The sequence below is a fragment of the Eubalaena glacialis genome, chromosome 20 (assembly GCF_028564815.1).
Source record: "Eubalaena glacialis isolate mEubGla1 chromosome 20, mEubGla1.1.hap2.+ XY, whole genome shotgun sequence".
NCBI lineage: Eukaryota > Metazoa > Chordata > Mammalia > Artiodactyla > Balaenidae > Eubalaena > Eubalaena glacialis.
The window spans coordinates 22283022-22302874 of NC_083735.1; the positions used below are offsets into that span (position 1 = coordinate 22283022).

Consider the following 19853-nt stretch of genomic DNA (forward strand, 5'->3'; position numbering starts at 1 on the left):
CCTTTGCCTTCAGCATAACAGAGGAGGTAGCCCCAAACACCATGGGAAGGCTCCTGATGCTGCCCTAAGGGTGATCCCCTTCTCCCTGGAGCTCCGTGGCCTCTGGGCTTGGCCTCAAACACAGGTAAGTCCCTTATGTTCCTCAGCTGGGATGGCCTGGGTTCAACTGTAAGCTTCCATTGATGGTCTTGGGGGCTAAAGAAGGTTTTTCCAGTGAGCAGAGCCATCTCTTGCAACTGAAGGGGACACAGCTGAAGGTGAAAAGAGTGGACAGTGTCTAGTTTCAGGTGGCGCTGTTGTGTGTCTTGACTGTGGATGGCTATCTTTACAAACTTCAAGGGAAGCTGCCTGGTTAGCTCCAAGGTCTTTGTAGGCCCCGGCCTCTTTCCCGGGTGTCTCGCCACACCTGGCGCGCCGCTTACAGCTCGTTGGGCCAGGAGCATAGCATCAGGTAATGAGAGGCTGGGGCTGGTGGATCCCGGTCGCCATTTGCGCTTGGCGTGTCCGTGGATCACTTCTCTTTGCTGGTCTGGTTAAAGTCGCTCTGAAAGATCGCTGAGAACTTGAATTACCACACGCTCCCTTGTGCAGGTAGTAAGCACGCTCACTGCACGCTGCTTTCCCCTGGGTAAGAAGGTAACGCAGACGCGCGGATGCGCAGCTCACGGCCATAATTTATCAAGACAGCTCTGCATGGCTCCGCATCTCGCGGGCCTCCTGTGTTCCGCAGGCCTGGCCGGCAGGGGGCTGAGCCGCAGTCTGCGCAGGCCCCACTTCTGCTCCAGAGCCCCCGGGTAAGGGGTGCTCAGAAGGGAAGGGGGCGCAGATTACCCTCCCTTCGGCCCTTTGCAGCCAGCTGGGGACGAGCCTGGGGTCTGGATCCAGACTGCGCCCATTCGAGGGCACCGAGACAGATGTGGTGGCGCACTTGGGAGGGGCCTCCCCTAGCCTCGCGGACAGGCCCGTTCACCTTCGCATCCCTTGACCTGAGCCGAGATGCTCAACTTCTCGCCTTCTTCTGAGCCTCCACCTAAACCACCCTGTGGGGCCACCTTTAAGCCTCTGCTGCCATTGTCACCTGGAGCCGCCACACCGCCCTTTACCTTTTGTCCCCACCCCTCCGGGTAGGTACACCACCCTCCGCCCCCAAACCCCGCAACTGCGCTGACACCCTGGGTGGAAGCGCGGTGCGCTTGTGTCGACTCCGCCTCCATAGAGAACGGCCCACCCCTCTGGGGGCAGACCCAAGGGGGGTTTCTTAATTACAAAATGAAAAATTTCACATGTGGGCCCAAACTGCTTGGTTTTACACTGGAAAAGTATGAAAAGGCAGGGGTCTGTTTGTTCAAAAAATGACAACTCTCTGAGCTGGAAGGGACTTCAGAAATTATGTGTCACAACCCCCTCATCGTACACAGAATTGGAGAAACTTTGACCATGGGTGTACAGAATCCAGGTGGTTTACCCTCTGGGTAAAAGGGGATTTGGCCTTATGGCGCACAACAGTGTCTTTTAACTCACACCGTCTCGGCCGTTGCAAACTTCTTATGTGTTGAAGTGGCTCTATTTTTTTTCCCCAGATAAACACAAAACAACTTTGATTTATCATATAAACAATTCCAAGACATTCTTGAAGCAAGTTGTTTATATAAACAGATATAGATGAAAGCTTCATAAACTCAGCTCTTGCTGGGTGCATTTGAGTTATTTAGTTACGTTTGGAGCCAGATAACTTGGCCACATCAAATTTAAGGGAAACAAAAATGAGCTGTTTTGTTACTCAAAATACCCCTTCTGGTCAGAAAGGTTTGATCCAAATCTAGAGAAGCCTGCCTATGGGACAGGCCTTAATTTTTTTAGACCAGAGTTGATGTAATAGGGGACAATGATATCTTGATAACTGGATTAATAAATCTTCTAAGGCCAAAGGCACTTGTAGAAAAATTACCCTGGTAATAAATGTGCATGTGGGAAGCTTTGGTTCCCTCCACGCTGGATGAGAAGTATTGTCACCTTAGACATGAGTCAGAGATTTCAGGTCCTGAATTTTCACAGACAAAACCAGAGTCAGGATCAGGTTAAATTAGTGGCCAGAATTCTGGGGGTTCATACGAGTTAATCAGCCAGCAGTGGGAAGGGTCATCAACACTGACACTTGTATACTGAAACATATTCCTATACTTCACATTTTACTTAGAGCTCTGGTCAAGGCATTTCTGATTACAAGGCATTTTATTCAAATTTATCACGTGTTTTTGATTTGGTTTCCTAAGGGAGTTGATGTGATTAACTAAGTAGAGACATAAGAATATGGGAACTATCCTACTGGGTTAGATCCCTGGACCATTCAGCCCAGTATTTTCTTATCGACAGAAATACCAAAGGATGGATCATAGGAAAGCATTGTCTTCCCTGACTAAATTAAATTTCGGTAGTCTGACTTCCTTTAGTAGTATTTTAATGTACCAATTCTTAAACTTGTTCAAAATCCTTTAATAATGCATTTTGTTTATTTTTGTGATAACTAGTGTTCCATGCTGGATGAAAGAGTTCTTCGTGTTGTTTATTTATTTCACTTAAGTTTGAAAGACTGTCCCTTCATCTAGCTATGTCACAGTTGGAAAAGAAAGGGAAAAGAGATCCTTCTCTCTGGTGCAAGGCCCTAAACCAGTCTGGCCTACAGCACGCACTGGACGCTGAATAAAGATGACCTATAATGCGTATCAGTCTGTGTTCCATATCATTCTCCTCCGCTTCTTTCTCTTAACTTTCTCAACGACTAACCTGGTTGCTTATTCTACCATTATGTCCTTATTTTGACTCTCTGATCTATACGTGTTCACCTCCTGGTTATGAACTCTTCTATCATCTCTCCTTTTTTTGACACTGACCTTGTAGACTGTCTTGGGACACAGATCATCTGACCTAACCTAGTCACTGGTGTTTTCCTACCTAACATGCATGATTTCCTTCACCAGTTCCAACGCCCTCCCCATACAACCAACATACTTCAGTCTTTCAGATGAAATTCTACAAATATTCACTTTATCCAAGTCACTCATTATTTTATGAATTGCAAACTTGAATCCTTATGATTTATCTAATAACTCAGATTCTAAAAATGTCACATAGGAGCTGAAAATGAGCCAAGCAAAGGTACACTGCATGCCTTTATCCTCTAAACCAGGTGACAGCCCAGTCAAGCTGTACAATCCTGGGAATGTACAAATGAAACAAAACCACGTGGGTGGGGGATAGGAGCAGGGGCTCCTCTGTATTCGATGGGTGTGGGGCGTTGACTGGGGATTTACCAGTTTACCAGATTCCCAGCACATACATGAACTTTCAAGGAGTAAATTCACTTGGTGTTGTTCCTTTTCAAGTAAGGTGATATTACAACTTCTCTTTCTCAAATTTAATTATTGTCCAGTCCTTTCCTAGGAAATCATGTTATAGGTCCATTCCGTATCATTAAATCCATAGACTTCACTCTCCCCTGTAGCTGTGGCACAAATGGCCAAAGCCATCACGAGCAGAAGCTGAGCATCAAAGCACATGCGTGTATGCTCTGTGTACCGTCTGTATGGAGCACCAGCGTCCCTTCCTTATTCTTTCATTCAATAGTTTTTTTTTATTGAGGACCTATTATGTGTTCTAGACACTGAAAATCCAACAGAGAATAAAGCAGTTTATTATATAAAGTTTTCCCTGTACAATTTATATTCTTGGGGGAGACAATAAATAAGAAAAAGAAAACATGCAGTATATTAGGGATAAATGCTAAAGATAAAAAACAGGAAAAAGAGATAGGGAGACCAGGCAAGACATCACAGGTGCCATTTGCTCAAAAGTCTAAAGGAAGAGAGAAAGGCAGCCTGGAGGATCTCAAGCAGAAGAGCATCCCTGGCCAGGAGAACAGAAAGGACCAAGGTCCTGCAAGGCCGTTGTGTCTGGAGAAGTGTGAGAAAAGAGAGCAAAAGAGCTGGAGGGTAGGATAGACCAAGTACTGACTTCTGGGCCATGGTTGGGACTTTGGATTTTCTTCTGAGTTAAAATGAGAAATAGATGCTGTGTTTTGAGGAGCATAGGGTTTATGTTTTAAGGAGAGTACTCTGGCTTCAGTGCTGATAACAGAATGAAAGGGCGTCATATGACAAAAGCAGAGGCCAGTGGCAGCAATCTAGGTGAGAGATGCTGCTAGTGGCTGGGACCAGGGTGGTGGCAGGGGAGGAGCGAGTTGGTGTCAGAGTCTGGATACACTCTGAAGGTAGAACCAAAAGGATTTTCTGGCCCACCATGTGTAAACTGTGAGAGAAAGAGAGGAGTTGAGGATGACTCCAAGATTTTTTGACCCATGTAGGCATCCTACCAGGTCTTCTCAAATGTTCAAAGACTTTCTGATTTTCCCAGGAGTTTAGTAAGCATTTCTAAATAATAATAGTAATAATAACGTTAGATCTTATCCAAACGAATAGTGCTTTATAATTTTCAAATTATTAAAGCTTTATTTGCTATGTTAGGCTGTTTATTTCTTTGTTTTCTTGATTTATTTATACATGTGCACATATATATATTTGCTGATTATAATTTTTCTCTATATCTGTTTCCACTTGCAAAATGTTTTCTCTTACCTAAAGAATACCAAGACGCATTGTGTTATTTTAGGAGAGATGATGATAGCTTGAGCCAGGGTGATGGTGGGGCTGGCAGGGGTTTGGAAGCAGAGGGAACAGTGAGAAGGGGTCAGAGTCTGTATATATTCTGAAAGCAGAACTAAAAGGATTCTCTGGCAGGCCCAATGGGACATATGAGAGAAAGGAGAAATGAAGAATATAAATTGTCCTAGTGTGTTAATGGTAAATGTCTTTTTATCACTGATGAGAATGAAGAATATTAGGTGATATCATTACTTTGTGTGTGACTCATTCAACAATGATTATCTAGTGCCCTCAGTGCTAGAGACACCTCAGTGAACAAGATGGGCAGAAATCCCAGTTCTCAAGGAGCTTACATTTTAGAGGACAGAGACGCTTTATATATATATATATATATATATATATATATATATATATATATATATGATGTCAGGTGACCGTAAGTGCTAAGGTGAGGGGTCGGGGGACAAGAAAGGAGGATAGACAATCCAGGAGAGTTTATATGTAGTTAATTCTTAGAACTTGTTAAATAATGTATGGGATTTTTTTCCTGTGTCTGTTTCTATTTAACAGCTTGATACTGGGAACTGCATTCATTTTATCAATTTGACTACCAATAAAATAGAATACGGGTTACATAGTATTTCTAGGTTCTTCAGAGTATTAGAAAAGAATTAAGAATGGTGCCCTTGAGCACTTCGACAGTGTTGCCCAAGGGGATAACAGAATACTTTAATACTGGGTAGTATACTTGGTCAGACAGTAGTCATTGCAGGCAACTGGGTTTAGACATCTACTTACCGTCACCTCTATTTAACCTACTCAGTTTGTCCTCATTAGGGCTCTTCACTTAGAACACCATTATAGCAATCATATACTGTATTTTTAGCATCTTATATAAATTTCCCCACAAATACCCGTTATATAACCAGCTCCCCTCCCCCCCCAGGCTTTCCTCCAGCCTCTCACAGATTTATATAAGGGGCGAGGAGGGGTGTATGGGGGGATCCCTGTCCAGTGACTGCAGATGTTCATGTCCCAGAGATGGTTCTCCCTCCTCCGGACAGGGCTGGGCGTGCACCAGCCAAGTGTGCTTCTGATCTCTCTTCTCAGCCTTCACCTTCTGCTGTTATATTTTCATCAGGTGTCACATTGCTGTGCTCCTGTGTCTGGGAGACTCTCTGCCTCCTCTCACTGTGTTCAAACCAACCCCTAGGACTCAGCTCCAGAGGCAGAAGGCACCTGAAAGAGAGTTCCAGTTCTAGCATTTTTCACATGGCAAACGAGGCTCAGCAAGGCCAGGGGATTTCCTCCCAGATACAGAGGCATAGACGCGGTCAAGACCAGGTCTCTGGATTCCCTTTCTAGTATGACTTCTATTAAAGCAGCAGCTTCTCAGGTCTAAGAGTCCCCGTGTATGTAAAACGAGGGGTATGCAAGGTGGCTCTAAAGTCCCTTCCATCTGTGCGTTATGTACTGATACGCTATTGGGTATGTACTGATTGTTTCATTTTAGAATTCACTGTTCTCAATGCATTGACTAGAATGTTACCAACTGAAATGAATCAGGAAGAGGACATAATTTTGCTTGGCTCTTTAAAGCTTAAATTCAGTTTCTGTTTTTTTAATGGTAAGAATGTGAGGAAACAAATGGTAAATTCACCCACAGTAAAAAAAAAAAAAAAAAAAAGAAAGAAAAAGGGGTTCAAATACACACCTTCAGCTGACTTGTGCACAGGAAAAGCACTATGTTATGTGATTCTTAAATAGTTTATCTAACTATATCAGGAAAAGTCTCCTTCTGTTGCAGTGGGGCGGGGGAGGGCAGGGATACGCAGGGAATGATGGTGATAAGCATTTTCCAAATTAGGAAATAGATATGCTTTTCTTCTTACTCTCTTACATAACTGATCTATTTTAGAAGACAACACAAAAAAACTGAAATGAAATACAAATCTCATGATTTTACTACTTTGTTAGCAAAGACACAAGTAACGCTGGAAGGGAAAGAGAGGAGAGTTTCACCCCATCCTATTCCTCTTGGCCCAGAGGACTTTTTTGTTTTTTTTTTTTCCACAGGATTCCCTCTCCTCCATGGCAGCCTGCTGGGTGAGTCAGAGACCAAAGTCCAAATTTTAGAAAATGAATGAAGAAAGATACTAATTTTTCTCTCCTCTGAATTTAAAAAGCAGTTGCATCAAAGTACATATCCTCTTTTGGTGGCATAGCATGACAGACAAGTGACCGGTCTTAGAGCCAGTGATCGTTTTGCCCCAGACTTCCTGATTCAGAGGGAAATTGTGCTGCACACAAAGGCCACAGAGGCAGTACAACCTCTTACATAAATAAGTTACATAAATGAGAACCAGTTACGTAAATGTATAAACGAGCAAACAGGAATTATAATCATTCACAAATGCCAAGGAGAACACGGCAAGATTCCTCCTACAGTCCCATTTTCCCCCCCTCACATTATCATAATTGTACTATTTTATTTCACACCAGAATCAGATGTGGCTGTTTGTCACATTTATTGGGGGAAGAAATTCCAAAGGACAAATGATGCTTCATATTATTTTCTGAACCATATATTTTACTTTTGGGGGAAATTCCCTAATAAAACCTGATTTGAACTATACTTGGTAAGAAACATAAGCGTGTTTATCAACTTATACTTTTTTTGTGTAATCATGAACACATGTATTCATTACTATTGTACATTTTGCAAGCGGCTCTTAAGGATAGGAATACATCACAAAAGTAAATGTCCATGGGCATAAGGATATTTGTTTTACTACTTATGGTTTCAAGTTTCAGATGAGTATGTGGGCGTCTGACTAATGTCATTCTTCTGTTTATTGAGGGAAGGCAGCAATTCAGGGGTCTAGAATTAGATTCAAGGTTGTGCTTGTGAATCAATCCCAATACACCACACTTCAGATGATTAGGAGCTGCTCCTTGGGTCTCAGCTGGCAATCTGTTTCAGGTTCAATGTGGATGTTGTCTTGGGGGCAGTGTATCTACGTCTCTGAAGTCGTGAGATTTGCTAATTGTGTAGTAGAAACACATGTAACTCAAAGCAGTTTTGAGCCTAACTGCCTGTTCTCTGTAAAGAGGGATGTTGATTAAACGTTAGCCAGTTTCAGACATAGCATGCTCAGGTTAAGAGTCCCTTTAGCTCCATTTTGAAAATCTCATGTGAAATATTTTTATCTAAGATCTAATAATAGTGGAATGCGAGTAAAGTGATCTTAAAACGTTTGTATATTATTAGCTGTGTGATTTTGGGCAAATAACTTTCCCTCTCTGGGCCATTGTTTCTAACTATTTGAAAAAGGACAGCATTAACAATCTAGTACCTTATAATCAAATCTATAAATATTTTCAACGGAGAGCTTTAAACCCGCTGCCACCAAGTTTAAAGGAAATATAACCCATTATACAAAAACCAGATCATTTTCCTTCTCTTCTGTGGGCAAAACTGCAGACCTTGCTTGGGTTGCAGTGATATGACTTTCCTGTGAAAGACATTCACCTGGTGTTTTCTCTTTAAAAATGCCAACTATAGGCCTTAGCCAGCTGTTGGGCAGTAAATGAGATGTGGAGAGGAACCTGTGGGCCTCCTCCCTCGCGATTGGGGGGGGGCGGGGTTAAACCAGAAAAGCAGCAGTAATTTGGCACCAGGGAAAATTGTCTTACACTCTGGAGGGAGTCGCGTCAGGTAGGTGAGTGGAGTTATTTTGTTCCTAAAGTTGACCTACTCTAGACTTGGGGAGTCACAAAGTCATCAGACTGACGTTGCGCGTTCCTAAGCCCTCTGCCTCTACGTGTCCATCTGTAACTTGGGCATAAACTAGAGAACACGCAGATGAGCACCTACACTACACCGGGAGGCTCCCAGGGGCCAGGAAGAGGGGGCGGGTCCCCACTCAGGTGGGCGTTTATGTCAGGGAAGGGTGGGCAATTTGGGCCTCAGTCCCGCGAAGCCGGCCGCCCGGCAGGAGAGCACCCACGAAGCAGGGATTAGGGGAGAGTCCGCGGCAGGTGCGGGGTCGTCCAGCGGAGAAACCAGTGGGGCGAGGGAGGTCTGGGCTCCTTCGGGCTTTGTTCGGTTACAAGCCAGGCCCTTCTTCCGGAGAAGCCAATTAGATCCCCGCTGGGGGATCATCTGACCTCGCGTCTCCCGCCAGGAGGGGCTTCGGGAGGGGCTGGGCAGGCGGTAGGCTCCTCGGGGACCCGGTCGCGGGGCGGGGGTTGGGGGGTGGGGGGAGAGTGCGGGGGAGTCCCGGGCGCCTCCGCGCAGCCCAGCCCCGCCCGCGCCCGCCAGGCCCCGCCCCCGGGGCTTCCCGGGCGCGCGCCGCCCCGCCGTGTCCGCGCGCCACGCCCCCCTGCTCGCGGGCCGCGTGCGGAGCCGCGCGCCCCGGAGGCTCCGGGACCGTGGCGGCGGGCGGCGGCGGCGGAGCAACCCTTTGCGGGCCATGTCTTCTCCGGCCGTAGCGAGGAGCTCCCAGGGAGAGAGCCAGGAGGCGGACCCCCGGCCGCGGAGCCGGGGCCGGTTCTGGGAAGTGGGCGGCGGCGGCGACCGGCTGGAGCGCGCGGCCGCGGAGTCGGAGCGCTGGGAGCTGCTGCTCCGCCGGGGCGAGCTGCTGGCGCTGGGCGGCCACCTGAAGGGAGCGCTGGAGGCGTACGCGGCGGCGCTGCGCCGCGGAGCCCCAGTCAGGCCCGAGTGCCTCGGTACCCTGGTGGACTGCCTGGTGTTCAACTACCGGCTCCGCCACGGGCTGGGCTGGAGCGCGACCCCGGCGGAGGGCGCCCACCCCGGCGCCGGCGGGCTGCTCAGCTGCCTGGGCTGCCGGGGCTTCCTGAGCGAGCCGGTGACCGTGGCCTGTGGCCACAGCTACTGCCGCCGCTGCCTGCGGAGAGAGCTCCGCGCCCGCTGCCGCCTCTGCCGGGACCGGCTGCCGCCCGCCGCGGCCGCTGATGCTGAGGGGACCTCCCCGCGGCCGCCGCCTCTGGCCGCCGCCATCGCTGCCTCGGGCTTCAGGACCAGCGTCGTTCTCAACCACCTGGCCGAAAAGTGGTTCCCGGGCGAGCGGGAGAGAGCCCGGGCGGCCGGGCGTCTCGGGGAGCTGCTGCACCAGGGGCGCTACCGGGAGGCCCTGGCCGCTGCCTGCGAGGAGCTGCGAACAGGTGACCGCGCGGGCCCCGCGACCCCACCCTCCTTTCCCCGACGGGCGGGCGGCCACGAACTCGTCTACGCCCCCGGGAGGCTTCCCGAGGCCGGCTGCCGCTCGCGGGTCGGGTCTCGGGGTCCCGGAGGGTGTGGGAGGGGGCGGCGCCCCGGGGTGCTTCAGTCACAGTGGGGATCGCCCTCGAGCCGACTGTGACGCGGCGCGGGGTTCCCTCCGCCGCGGCCTGGCGCTGTGGCGGGCGCGCGCGGAACGGAACGGAGCGGAGCGGCGCGGCGCGGGTGGCCGGGCGAGGCCGCCCGAGCGCGGGATGGGGAGGGAGTTGGGCGAGCCTGAGCGGCTGCTCTCTTCCTGCCGCGCTCTTTCCGGTAATTGGCCGCTCGGGCCGGGCTGGGTCCGCCACGGGGAGACGCCAGCCGGGGCGGGGAGAGGATCCCCAGACGAGGCTGGGTGTGCAACGTATACCTTGGTCTCCCACAGAAGTCACCGGGGCAATTGGAAACCGCTGGAGGCAGAATTGCATAAGCGGGGGGCGGGGGGGCGTTGTGTAACGGGTGACGTCCGGTGGGCGTGGCAGGAGCTCGGCGCCCGCACCCCGCACCCGGAGGCCCCGTGGGCCGACGGGCTGCGGAGCTGCTCCGGGTTGTTCCAGTCTTAGCTGAAAACGCCTGCCGACCTGGTTCCTCTTGATGATTTCCCCCTGTCTGTGTCAGAGCGTGCTTATTTCAGAAGCACACGTGTGCTTACTTTCGAAAACACCTAGTTCACGGTAAAGATAAAGAGGCAGTCTCTGATCGAGTTCGTTGCCACGCTTGTTTCCCTTTCCACTCTTGATCAAGCTGTGGGGAAAAGGCCTTGAAGATCTTTTGTCTGTTTCTTCACCTCCAAGAAGCAGTTTCGGCCTCCTAACTTAGGCTAGCACTTTTCTTTTTGGGCTGTGGAAAGGGACATTGCCGGAGTTAGTTCGCTATGTAAAATGAAGAGTTGTTCTTTAATTCGGTGGTTTTCTACCAGGGGGATTTTACTGCCCCCCACCCCACCCCCAGGGGACATTATCTGGGGCAATATCTAGAGAGATTTTTGGTTGCCACCCCATGTGGGAGTGGTGCTGCTACATCTAGTGGGTAGAGGCCGGGGATGCTGCTCAACATCCGGTGATGCACGGGACAGTCTCCCACACAAAGATCAGGCCCCAAATGTCAATTTTGTCACTGTTAAGCCTTGTGTTAAGTAAGCATATTTCAAGACTAAGGTCTACACAGGCATGGAATAACACTTGGGGAAATAATCCCCAAGAAAACAGACTTCCAAAATATAAACTGATGCTAAGTATGAGGTGCATTTATAAACTGTAACTGAAAGTATCTTGTTGTAGGTCTTTTACACTAAGTGCCCAGTCACTTTGAGCTAGTAACTGTGTTGAGCTGTTTAATACCGTTAGAGTTCAAAGCACAAACTTGGCATATTTTCATGTTTTCAGTATCTTTATGGGGAGTAGCAGTTATAAAATAGAATGATAGATCCGAAACAAAAGAGAACTATTTGGAATACAAAATTCCAATACAACTCAGCCTCTCTGGGTGAATAGAGTATGAAGGGTGAAGTACAGACCATCTAGGACATGGTCCTCATTTTTTTTAAAATTAATTAATTAATTAATTTTTGGCTGCACTGTGTCTTTGTTGCTGCGCGCGGTATTTCTCTAGTTGCGGCGAGCAGGGGCCACTCCTCGCTGCAGTGCGTGGGCTTCTCACTGCGGTGGCTTCTCTTGTTGCGGAGCACCGGCTCTAGGCATGCGGGCTTCAGTAGTTGTGGCACGTGGGCTCAGTGGTTGTGGCTCGCGGGCTCTGGAGCGCAGGCTCAGTAGTTGTGGCGCACGGGCTTAGTTGCTCCGCGGCATGTGGGATCTTCCCGGACCAGGGCTCGAACCCGTGTCCCCTGCATTGGCAGGCGGATTCTTAACCACTGCGCCACCAAGGAAGCCCGGTCCTCATTTTTAAAATGAAGCAGAAGCTGCAGCAATGAAATGACTTGCCCACAGTCACACACAGCCAGCTGATTGTGGAGGCAACACCATGTCCTCCATTTCTCCTAAATGTTGGACCAGGGTTCATCCTACCGGTATAACTCATCCAATGAAAATGTTTAACATAAATTTCCAAGGAAGTTTTTTGTCACTAGTGTAAAAATAAAGGATGAAACTTACTGACAGCCCTATTCAGTATTAACACCCACTGATTTAGTGGTTTGACCTCTTAAATTAGGCATTTCGTAAGAATTCAGGTCCTAATCCATGGAAGAACATGGAGTACATTTACTAATTAAGATTTAGCTTAATGTTTTATGACCAATAATCTTTTAATTAAAGAAGATTTGGGGCCTGGGATTGAGGCTATTATTTTTAACAGGAAAAGACTGAAAGATCTATTCTTTCTCCTTTTTTCAGTTTGCATAGACCGCATGTGGGAATTCTGTCCACTCAGCTGCTTAATTCTACTTTTGCAGGACTAGAACCCAAGTCTCCTGACTTTCACCTCATCAGTCTGTTTTCCCCTCATTTTTAGGTCTTTCAAAAATCATTAATTCCATACTCAAAAATGTGTCTGAATGGTACTAATGAGGATAACTTTTTTCATCCTTTGAATTTTTAGTGCAAAGTAGGAGGGAAAAAATCTTAGAGCTAACAAATTATAGTTGGTAAAGTACAGATATTATGTGTTTAACAGTTTATGGGCATAAATAAAAAAGGTTTAGTAGAGTTATAAATGTATTTGTACAGTTAAGCTTTAAATTTTTGAGAGCCAGTTATGTTAGGCATTTGAAATGTATTTATATAATTATACAGCTGTAGTTACTTAAGATACTTTCATTATTGTTAACAATGGAAAACGACCTTCACTATAATTTCTTCATATAATTCTTACAATGAAACAAGTAAATACTATTAACTAGAAAAAATAATCTAGTCTACAGTTAGCCCACACACATCCAAATTTAATCCCTGTCAACAAAAAAGGAAAGTTAGAAAACCTTTACCAAAATCAGAACGTTCCCATTGAGATTACATAAGTTTCTGTTGAACTGAAATATATTTAGATAACATTTAATCCATTGATCTTTTGGTATTAACTCTCAGATGTTTCATAACTTTGTCTTTTTAGTATTCAAGGATATTATGTAAAAGTCTTTTCTGCATTGAACCTTTATACTTAAGAGTCTTGAAATAATGCAACTTTGCTGTGCTCTCTTTGATTTTTTTTCAATAAAGATTTTTTCCCTTTTTGTTTTTAATTAATTTATTTTATTTTTGGCCGTGTTGGGTGTTTGTTGCTGCGCGCAGGCTTTCTCTAGTTGCGGCAAACAGAGGCTAACTCTTCATTGCGGTGCGCCGGCTTCTCATTGCAATTGCTTCTCTTGCGGAGCATTGGCTCTAGGCATGCGGGCTTCAGTAGTTGTGGCACGTGGGCTCAGTACTTGTGGCTCATGGGCTTAGTTGCTCCACGGCATGTGGGATCTTCCTGGACCAGGGATCAAACCCGTGTCCCCTGCATTGGCAGGTGGATTCTTAACCACTGTGCCACCAGGGAAGTCCCTCTTCCTTTTATTTTTAATGAATTTTTACACTGACTTGCCACTCTCCCCCCGCCGAAAGAAGACCAACAGAACAGTATAATTTACAGTTAGAACTGGTTAAAAAAAAATAAAGGTCGTAAGGAGGAGAATATTTTATTTGAAATACTTGGAGAAGGAAAGTTTTGTTTTGAATATTAATTATGTAGTCCTTGACTATTACCAAGTATTTTTAAATTCTTTGTCATTTCATTGTCATAAAGAATCCTGTGGAGTACCATTATCCTCAGAGGGAAATTGAGGCACCTAAGGTTAGAGAATGCAGTACAGCCTAGTAGTTAGAGCTGTGCATGCTGGTGTCTGATGACCTGGGTTTGAATCCCAGCGAGGCCTCCACCTGCTCTCTGGCCTTGGGCCTGTGTCTGACCTCCCAGTTTTGCTTTCCTTATCTGAAAAGTGAGAATAGTGTCTACCTCATAGAAAGATAGCAACCATAACAACAGCCTAGGGCTGTTGTGAGAATTAAGAGTCAAAACATGTGAAGTGCTTTGAATGGTGCCTGATGGATAAATACTCAGTAAATATTAATTAAAATATTTTTAAAATGTAAAATTTGTGCTCCAGCAAGAAGGTGATTTAGCTAAAATTGAAATCTAAATCTTATCATGTCAAGTCCTGCTCTTTTCTCTCTACCACATTAATATTACCAGAGTGAGGGTTAAATCCTGATTCTCGCCTGCATATGTTAATTAGTAGTAACATTTTAGCATACATCAATAAAATATAGACATTGCAAGGCTTTCGTTATAAAAAGGTAAGTCAAATTATAGGTAGATAACTGAATACATTTAAAGAAAATGTAAAGTGTTTTTAATATCTTAGTCAACTAGGTTAACATGAAGAGATTTGAATTTAATTCATCAGTAAACTTATATATGCCCTAACTTATTCTGCAAAGTACCTGAAACAGTAAACATTGACATTTATATGGTGCTTTATACTTCACTGAGTATTTTCACTTCCATTATCTTAACTGATTCTTACAAAAGATCATGTGAGATAGGAGAGCATGTATTAGTACCCCTAATTCACAGATTAAAGAGCTCCAAGAATTTTAAGTGACTTTTTTTAAGGCAAATAAGTAACCAAATTAGAACTGAAGAAAAGAGCTCCAAGAATTTTAAGTGACTTTTAAAGGCAAGCAAGCAACTGAGTTGCAACTGAAAGCAGAAATTGGGCATGTGAATATTGCTTCTAAGACTGAAGTTGATTTTTAAAATTAGCATATAAAACATAAATCTTAGGTGTTCTTGCTATTCATTTAACAAGTATTTATTCAGTGCTTACTGTATACTAGGCATTGTTTTAGGTGCTGGAAATACAGAGGTGAGCAAAATCAAGTCCCTGTCCTTATAAAGTTTGTATTTCTTGTTTCTTTTAAAATTGCAGCAAATTGGCATTTACAGTATTGAAAATCACCAGAAAAGGGGCTTATTGCTTAACTGATTTCTAACAAACTGAGCCTATATCCAGTATATCTGTGATTCATCTTTCCTTTAATTCAGAAGTCACTTGAAGGATTTTTGCGGTGCCTCAGGGTTACTATAAAGATCAGTTATAACAGCATATTCTTATTGTTACAGATGAAAAGGGGGGTATATAAATAACTCTTAAGTGCTGTGTTTTAAATAATTTCCATGTTTTTACTTTTTTTAATTCATCAAATGATGAAAGATTTATCAAAACTCAGTTATCATAGATTTCTCATTATTTTTATATTAACCTTTGGCTTATTCAGAATTGTTTTTCTATTTAGTGGATATTTCTAAGAGGCTTAGATATATTCAAGTGTAATTTTAAACAAATTTGTATAGTATTCTGCCTCTTACATTGTAAAGATACTTTTCAAAATTGTTATGTTTTACTGTAGAAGGTGAATGACTTAAGAGAACTCTAAAATGCAAGGCAGAAGTTTCTGTTCAGTTTTTTTCTTTTTCTTTGGTAAGATAAGATCATTCTTTTTCTTTTTTCTTTTTTGCTTCCCCTCCTTTTGTCCAACCTGTGTTACTGATCCCTAAAGATATTTCTCATCCAGCTAAGGTTTATTTGGGTAAAAGAGGTAGAAAATACTCTTCTAATACCTTGTATCAAGAGTTAATCTCATTTCTTTATCAACTTGTTTTCAAATATTTTGTAATGTTAACAGTAACTGTTATTTATTGAACACTCTTGTGCCAGGCACTATGTTAACCGTTAACATGCACTATCTTATTTAGTCCACAAAACAGTCTTAAGATGTAGGTATCGCCAGCATTTTGTAGGTGAGGAGACTGAGGTTCAAAGAGTTAGGTAAACTGTCCAAAGTGGATCCGAAGCCAGATCTTCTGAATCCAATGGTTATGATTTTAATTAGTATGCCAGACTACTATTCCTGGACTTTATTAATCAATCACTAACAACTTGTCAATTGGCAGCTCTTAGTTTAACTGTGATAACCAAGTTCTACCGTACTGAACGTGACAAAGAAATAGAAGCAAAGAAATTTGGTATTTCAGTTAGCCCTTGGAATTCCTGAAACAGCTCAACATATAAATATCTAAGAAAAAAGACCCTCAAGAGGAATACTTACACATGAACAATCCAAATAGCCAATAAATAGTTTTAAAGGTCAAACTCACTGAAAAAATGCACATTAAAATAATGATGCTATTTTCATTTGTGTTTTCCTAGGAAACAAATACACAGCTTCTGGGAGTGTAAAATAAAGTTTTATAAAAGAAGGGTGAGCAGAATGTATTGAGGACTGTATACCTGTATAACTTTCTACACAGTCACTCAACTTTATAGAAAATAACTAAGGAAATAAACTGATATGTAAAAGCTTATAGATATATGTTCATTGCAGTATAGCAATGAATATATAGTAATGAATTTTTATATTAGCAAAAATTAGAAGTAATAGGAAATTTTTAAATAGATGGTATACGTAGTGGAATAGTTTGTAACCATTAAAAATCTTGTGGATATAATTACATTGACAGAAAAAGCAGATTATACACAGTATATATGGTATATTTTATAAAACTGTACATTAAAAATGTAATCTACACAAACATAAAAAGTACAGGTTATATGCCAATACTGGTTATTTCTCAATTCATGAGAGCATGAATTGAGGAACTTTAGGGGACAGATTTTAATGAATTTCTTTGTGATGGGAAAAGGATTTTTAATTCTTAATTTTCTGTATTTTTCAAAGTTTAAATATTTTATAACTTTTGTTATTCAAAACAAGTTTCTTGAAGATGAAATAAATGATGTGTACCCCCCTATTACTACCCATCACGTACTGGAAAACAGATGAGGAATCACCACTCTGGAGAACTCTCCCTCCACAGCCCATGTGGGGCCTTGGACAACTTAAAACTAGTTTCCTCATTGTAGCAGAATTTTATTTCAGTCTTTTTATTTGCCTAATGACTCACAATATTACTGGGTTGAAGAGAAGAGAAAATGAGGGCATGAATTGAGAAGCTCAAGGGGACAGATTTTAATGAATTTCCCCTGGTTCAGCAAACATTTATCAAAGCCAGGATTTGAGGATACAGAGACAGTAAATAATGGAGGGAGCTCAAAAACAGATTTTTAAAATTAAATAAATGCTGCTCAAATACAGTAAAGGAACACAATCATAATAGCAAACACTTAAAATAGTGCTTAAAATATACCAAGCCCTGTTCTAAGTACTTTGCACACATTAACACTTTCTCTCCCTTCCTCCCTCCCTCCCTCCCTCCCTCTCTCCCTCTCTCCCGCTCCCCCTCCCTCCCTCCCTCTCCCCCTCCCTCCCTCCCTCTCCCCCTCCCTCCCTCCCTCCCTCTCTCTCTCTCCCTCCCTCTCTCTCTCTCTCTCCCTCTCTCTCTCTCTCTCTCTCTCCCTCTCTCTCTCCCTCTCTCTCCCCCCCCTCTCCCCCCTCCCCCCCTCCCCTGTTATTACCATAGAGGCGAACAGCAAGAACTCTGGAGCCAGGCAGCTGGAGGTAGCATCTAGAATCCACCACTTACGAGCTGTTTGATCTTGGGCAAATTACTTAAACTCTCTGTACTCAGTTTCTTTATCTATAAAAATGTGGACAATGTTATACCCACATAGGATTGTTCTGAAGGTTGTAAATTATTTAGAACAGTACATAGTTTGTTATCAAATAACTGTATTAGCTGAAAAAAAATCATCTCACGTAACAAATTCTTGCCCTTCGCTTCTTTGTGTATATATTTGCATTAAAGAAGTCTGGTTAGTGCATCACACGGGGAGATCAGCTCAGTGCTTTGTGTCCACCTAGAGGGGTGGGATGGGGAGGGTGGGAGGGAGACGCGAGAGGGAGGGGATATGGGGATATACGTATACGTATAGCTGATTCACTTTGTTATACAGCAGAAACTAATACAACATTGTAAAGCAATCATACTCCAATAAAGATGTTTAAAAAAAAAAAAAGTCTGCCTAAAATTAGTTCAGTTCTTCCCTTTGGGGTAGATTTTGTTTAATTTTTTATTTTATATTGGAGTACAGTTGATTAACAATGTGTTAGTTTCAGGTGTATAGCAAATTGATTCAGTTATACATATATCTATTCTTTTTCAAATTCTTTTCCCATTTAGGGTATTACAGAATATTGAGTAGAGTTCCCTGTGCTATACAGTAGGTTCTTGTTGGTTATCTATTTTAAATATAGTTGTGTGTATATGTCAATCCCAAACTCCCAATTTATCCCTTCCCCCACCTTTCCCCTTTGGTAACCATAAGTTTGCTTTCTAAGTCTGATTTCTAAGTTTCTATTTTGTAAATAAGTTCATTTGTATCATTTTTTTTAGATTCCACATATAAGCGATATCATATGGTATTTGTCTTTCTCTGACTTCCTTCACTTAGTATGATAATCTCTAGGTCAATCCATGTTGCTGCAAATGGCACTATTTCATTCTTTTTTATAGCTGAGTAGTATTCCACTGTATGTATGTACCACATCTTCTTTATTCATTCATCTGTCAGTGGACATTTAGGTTACTTCCCTGTCCCGGCTGTTGTAAATAGTGCTGCAGTGAACACTGGGGTGTATGTATCTTTTCGAATTACCGTTTTCTCTGAATATATGCCCAGGAGTGGGATTACTGGATGGTATGGTAATTCTATTTTTAGTTTTCTGAGGAACCTCCATACTGTTCTTCATAGTGGTTGTACCAATTTACATTCCCACCAACGGTGTAGGAGGGTTCCCTTTTCTCCACATCCTCTCCAGCATTTATTGTTTGTAGATTTTTGATGATGGCCATTCTGATTGGTGTGAGGTGATATCTCATTGTAGTTTTCATCTGCATTTCTCTAATAATTAGCCTTTCTTTTCATGTGCCTCTGGGCATCTGTATGTCTTCTCTGGAGAAACATCTATTGAGATCTTCTGCCCATTTTTTGATAGGGTTGCTTGTTTTTTTGATATTGAGCTGTATGAGCTGTTCCTAGATTTTGGAGATTAATCCCTTGTCAGTTGCTTCATTTGCAAATACTTTCTTCCATTCTGTGGGTTGTCTTTTCATTTTGTTTATGGTTTCCTTTGCTGTGCAAAAGTTTATGAGTTTAATTAGGTCCCATTTGCTTATTTTTGTTTTTATTTCCATTACTCTACAAGGCGGATCTAAAAAGATATTGCTGCAATTTATGTCAGAGTGTTCTGCCTATGTTTTCTTCTAAGAGTTTTATAGTATCAGGTCTTACATTTAGGTCTTTCATCCATTTTGAGTTCATTTTTGTGTATGGTGTTAGAGAATGTTCTAATTTCATTCTTCTACATTTAGCTGTCCAGTTTTCCCAGCACCATTTATTGAAGAGACCGCCTTTTCTCCATTGTATAGTCTTGCCTCCTTTGTCGTAGATTAATTGACCATAGGTGGACAAAAACTCAAGTTTATAGCTGAGGAAACTGAGGTACAGAGGGGTTTGCCAACTTGCCCCAGTTCACAGCGAGTGAGTGGAGGAGCCAGAAGTTGAACCCAGGCAGTCTGGCTTCCAGGCTCATGCTCTGAATCCTTATGGGAAGCTGAGTGGCAGTAGACGCAAAGGAAAGCATCTTGGAGAAGAGACTGGTGAGCTGAGTCTTACTGGATTAGAAAAAGTTATCCAGACCGAGGGGAGTTGGTTTGAGGTGGTCTCACAAAGAATGCTAAGGAGGAAGCTCTGTGAAAAAAGGAGGAGACATGAAGTAGAATGGCATGCATGGGGCTGAGTGAGTAGCTAGGTCTTGTTGGAGTCAAGTGGGAGGCTCATAACGATGGGAAATAAGGCTGGAGAGATGGGCAGGACCCAAGCAGGGAGAAACTTGGATGTTGTGCCAAATGCCTATTTATCTGTGGATGGTGAGGATATAGGTAAAACTGGAGGCAGG

General features: G+C 43.7%; 1 protein-coding gene across 1 annotated transcript in view; it reads left to right on the forward strand.

The window, feature by feature from the left end:
- Nucleotides 1-9049: 9049 nt before the first annotated feature.
- LONRF1 (LON peptidase N-terminal domain and ring finger 1) overlaps nucleotides 9050-19853 on the forward strand; it is a 44587-nt gene continuing 33783 nt past the window's right edge. Inside the window, exon 1 of the mRNA XM_061177183.1 lies at nucleotides 9050-9845. Within this exon, the coding sequence (XP_061033166.1) occupies nucleotides 9134-9845 (712 nt within the window). The 5' untranslated portion in view covers nucleotides 9050-9133. The remainder of the gene's footprint in view (nucleotides 9846-19853) is intronic.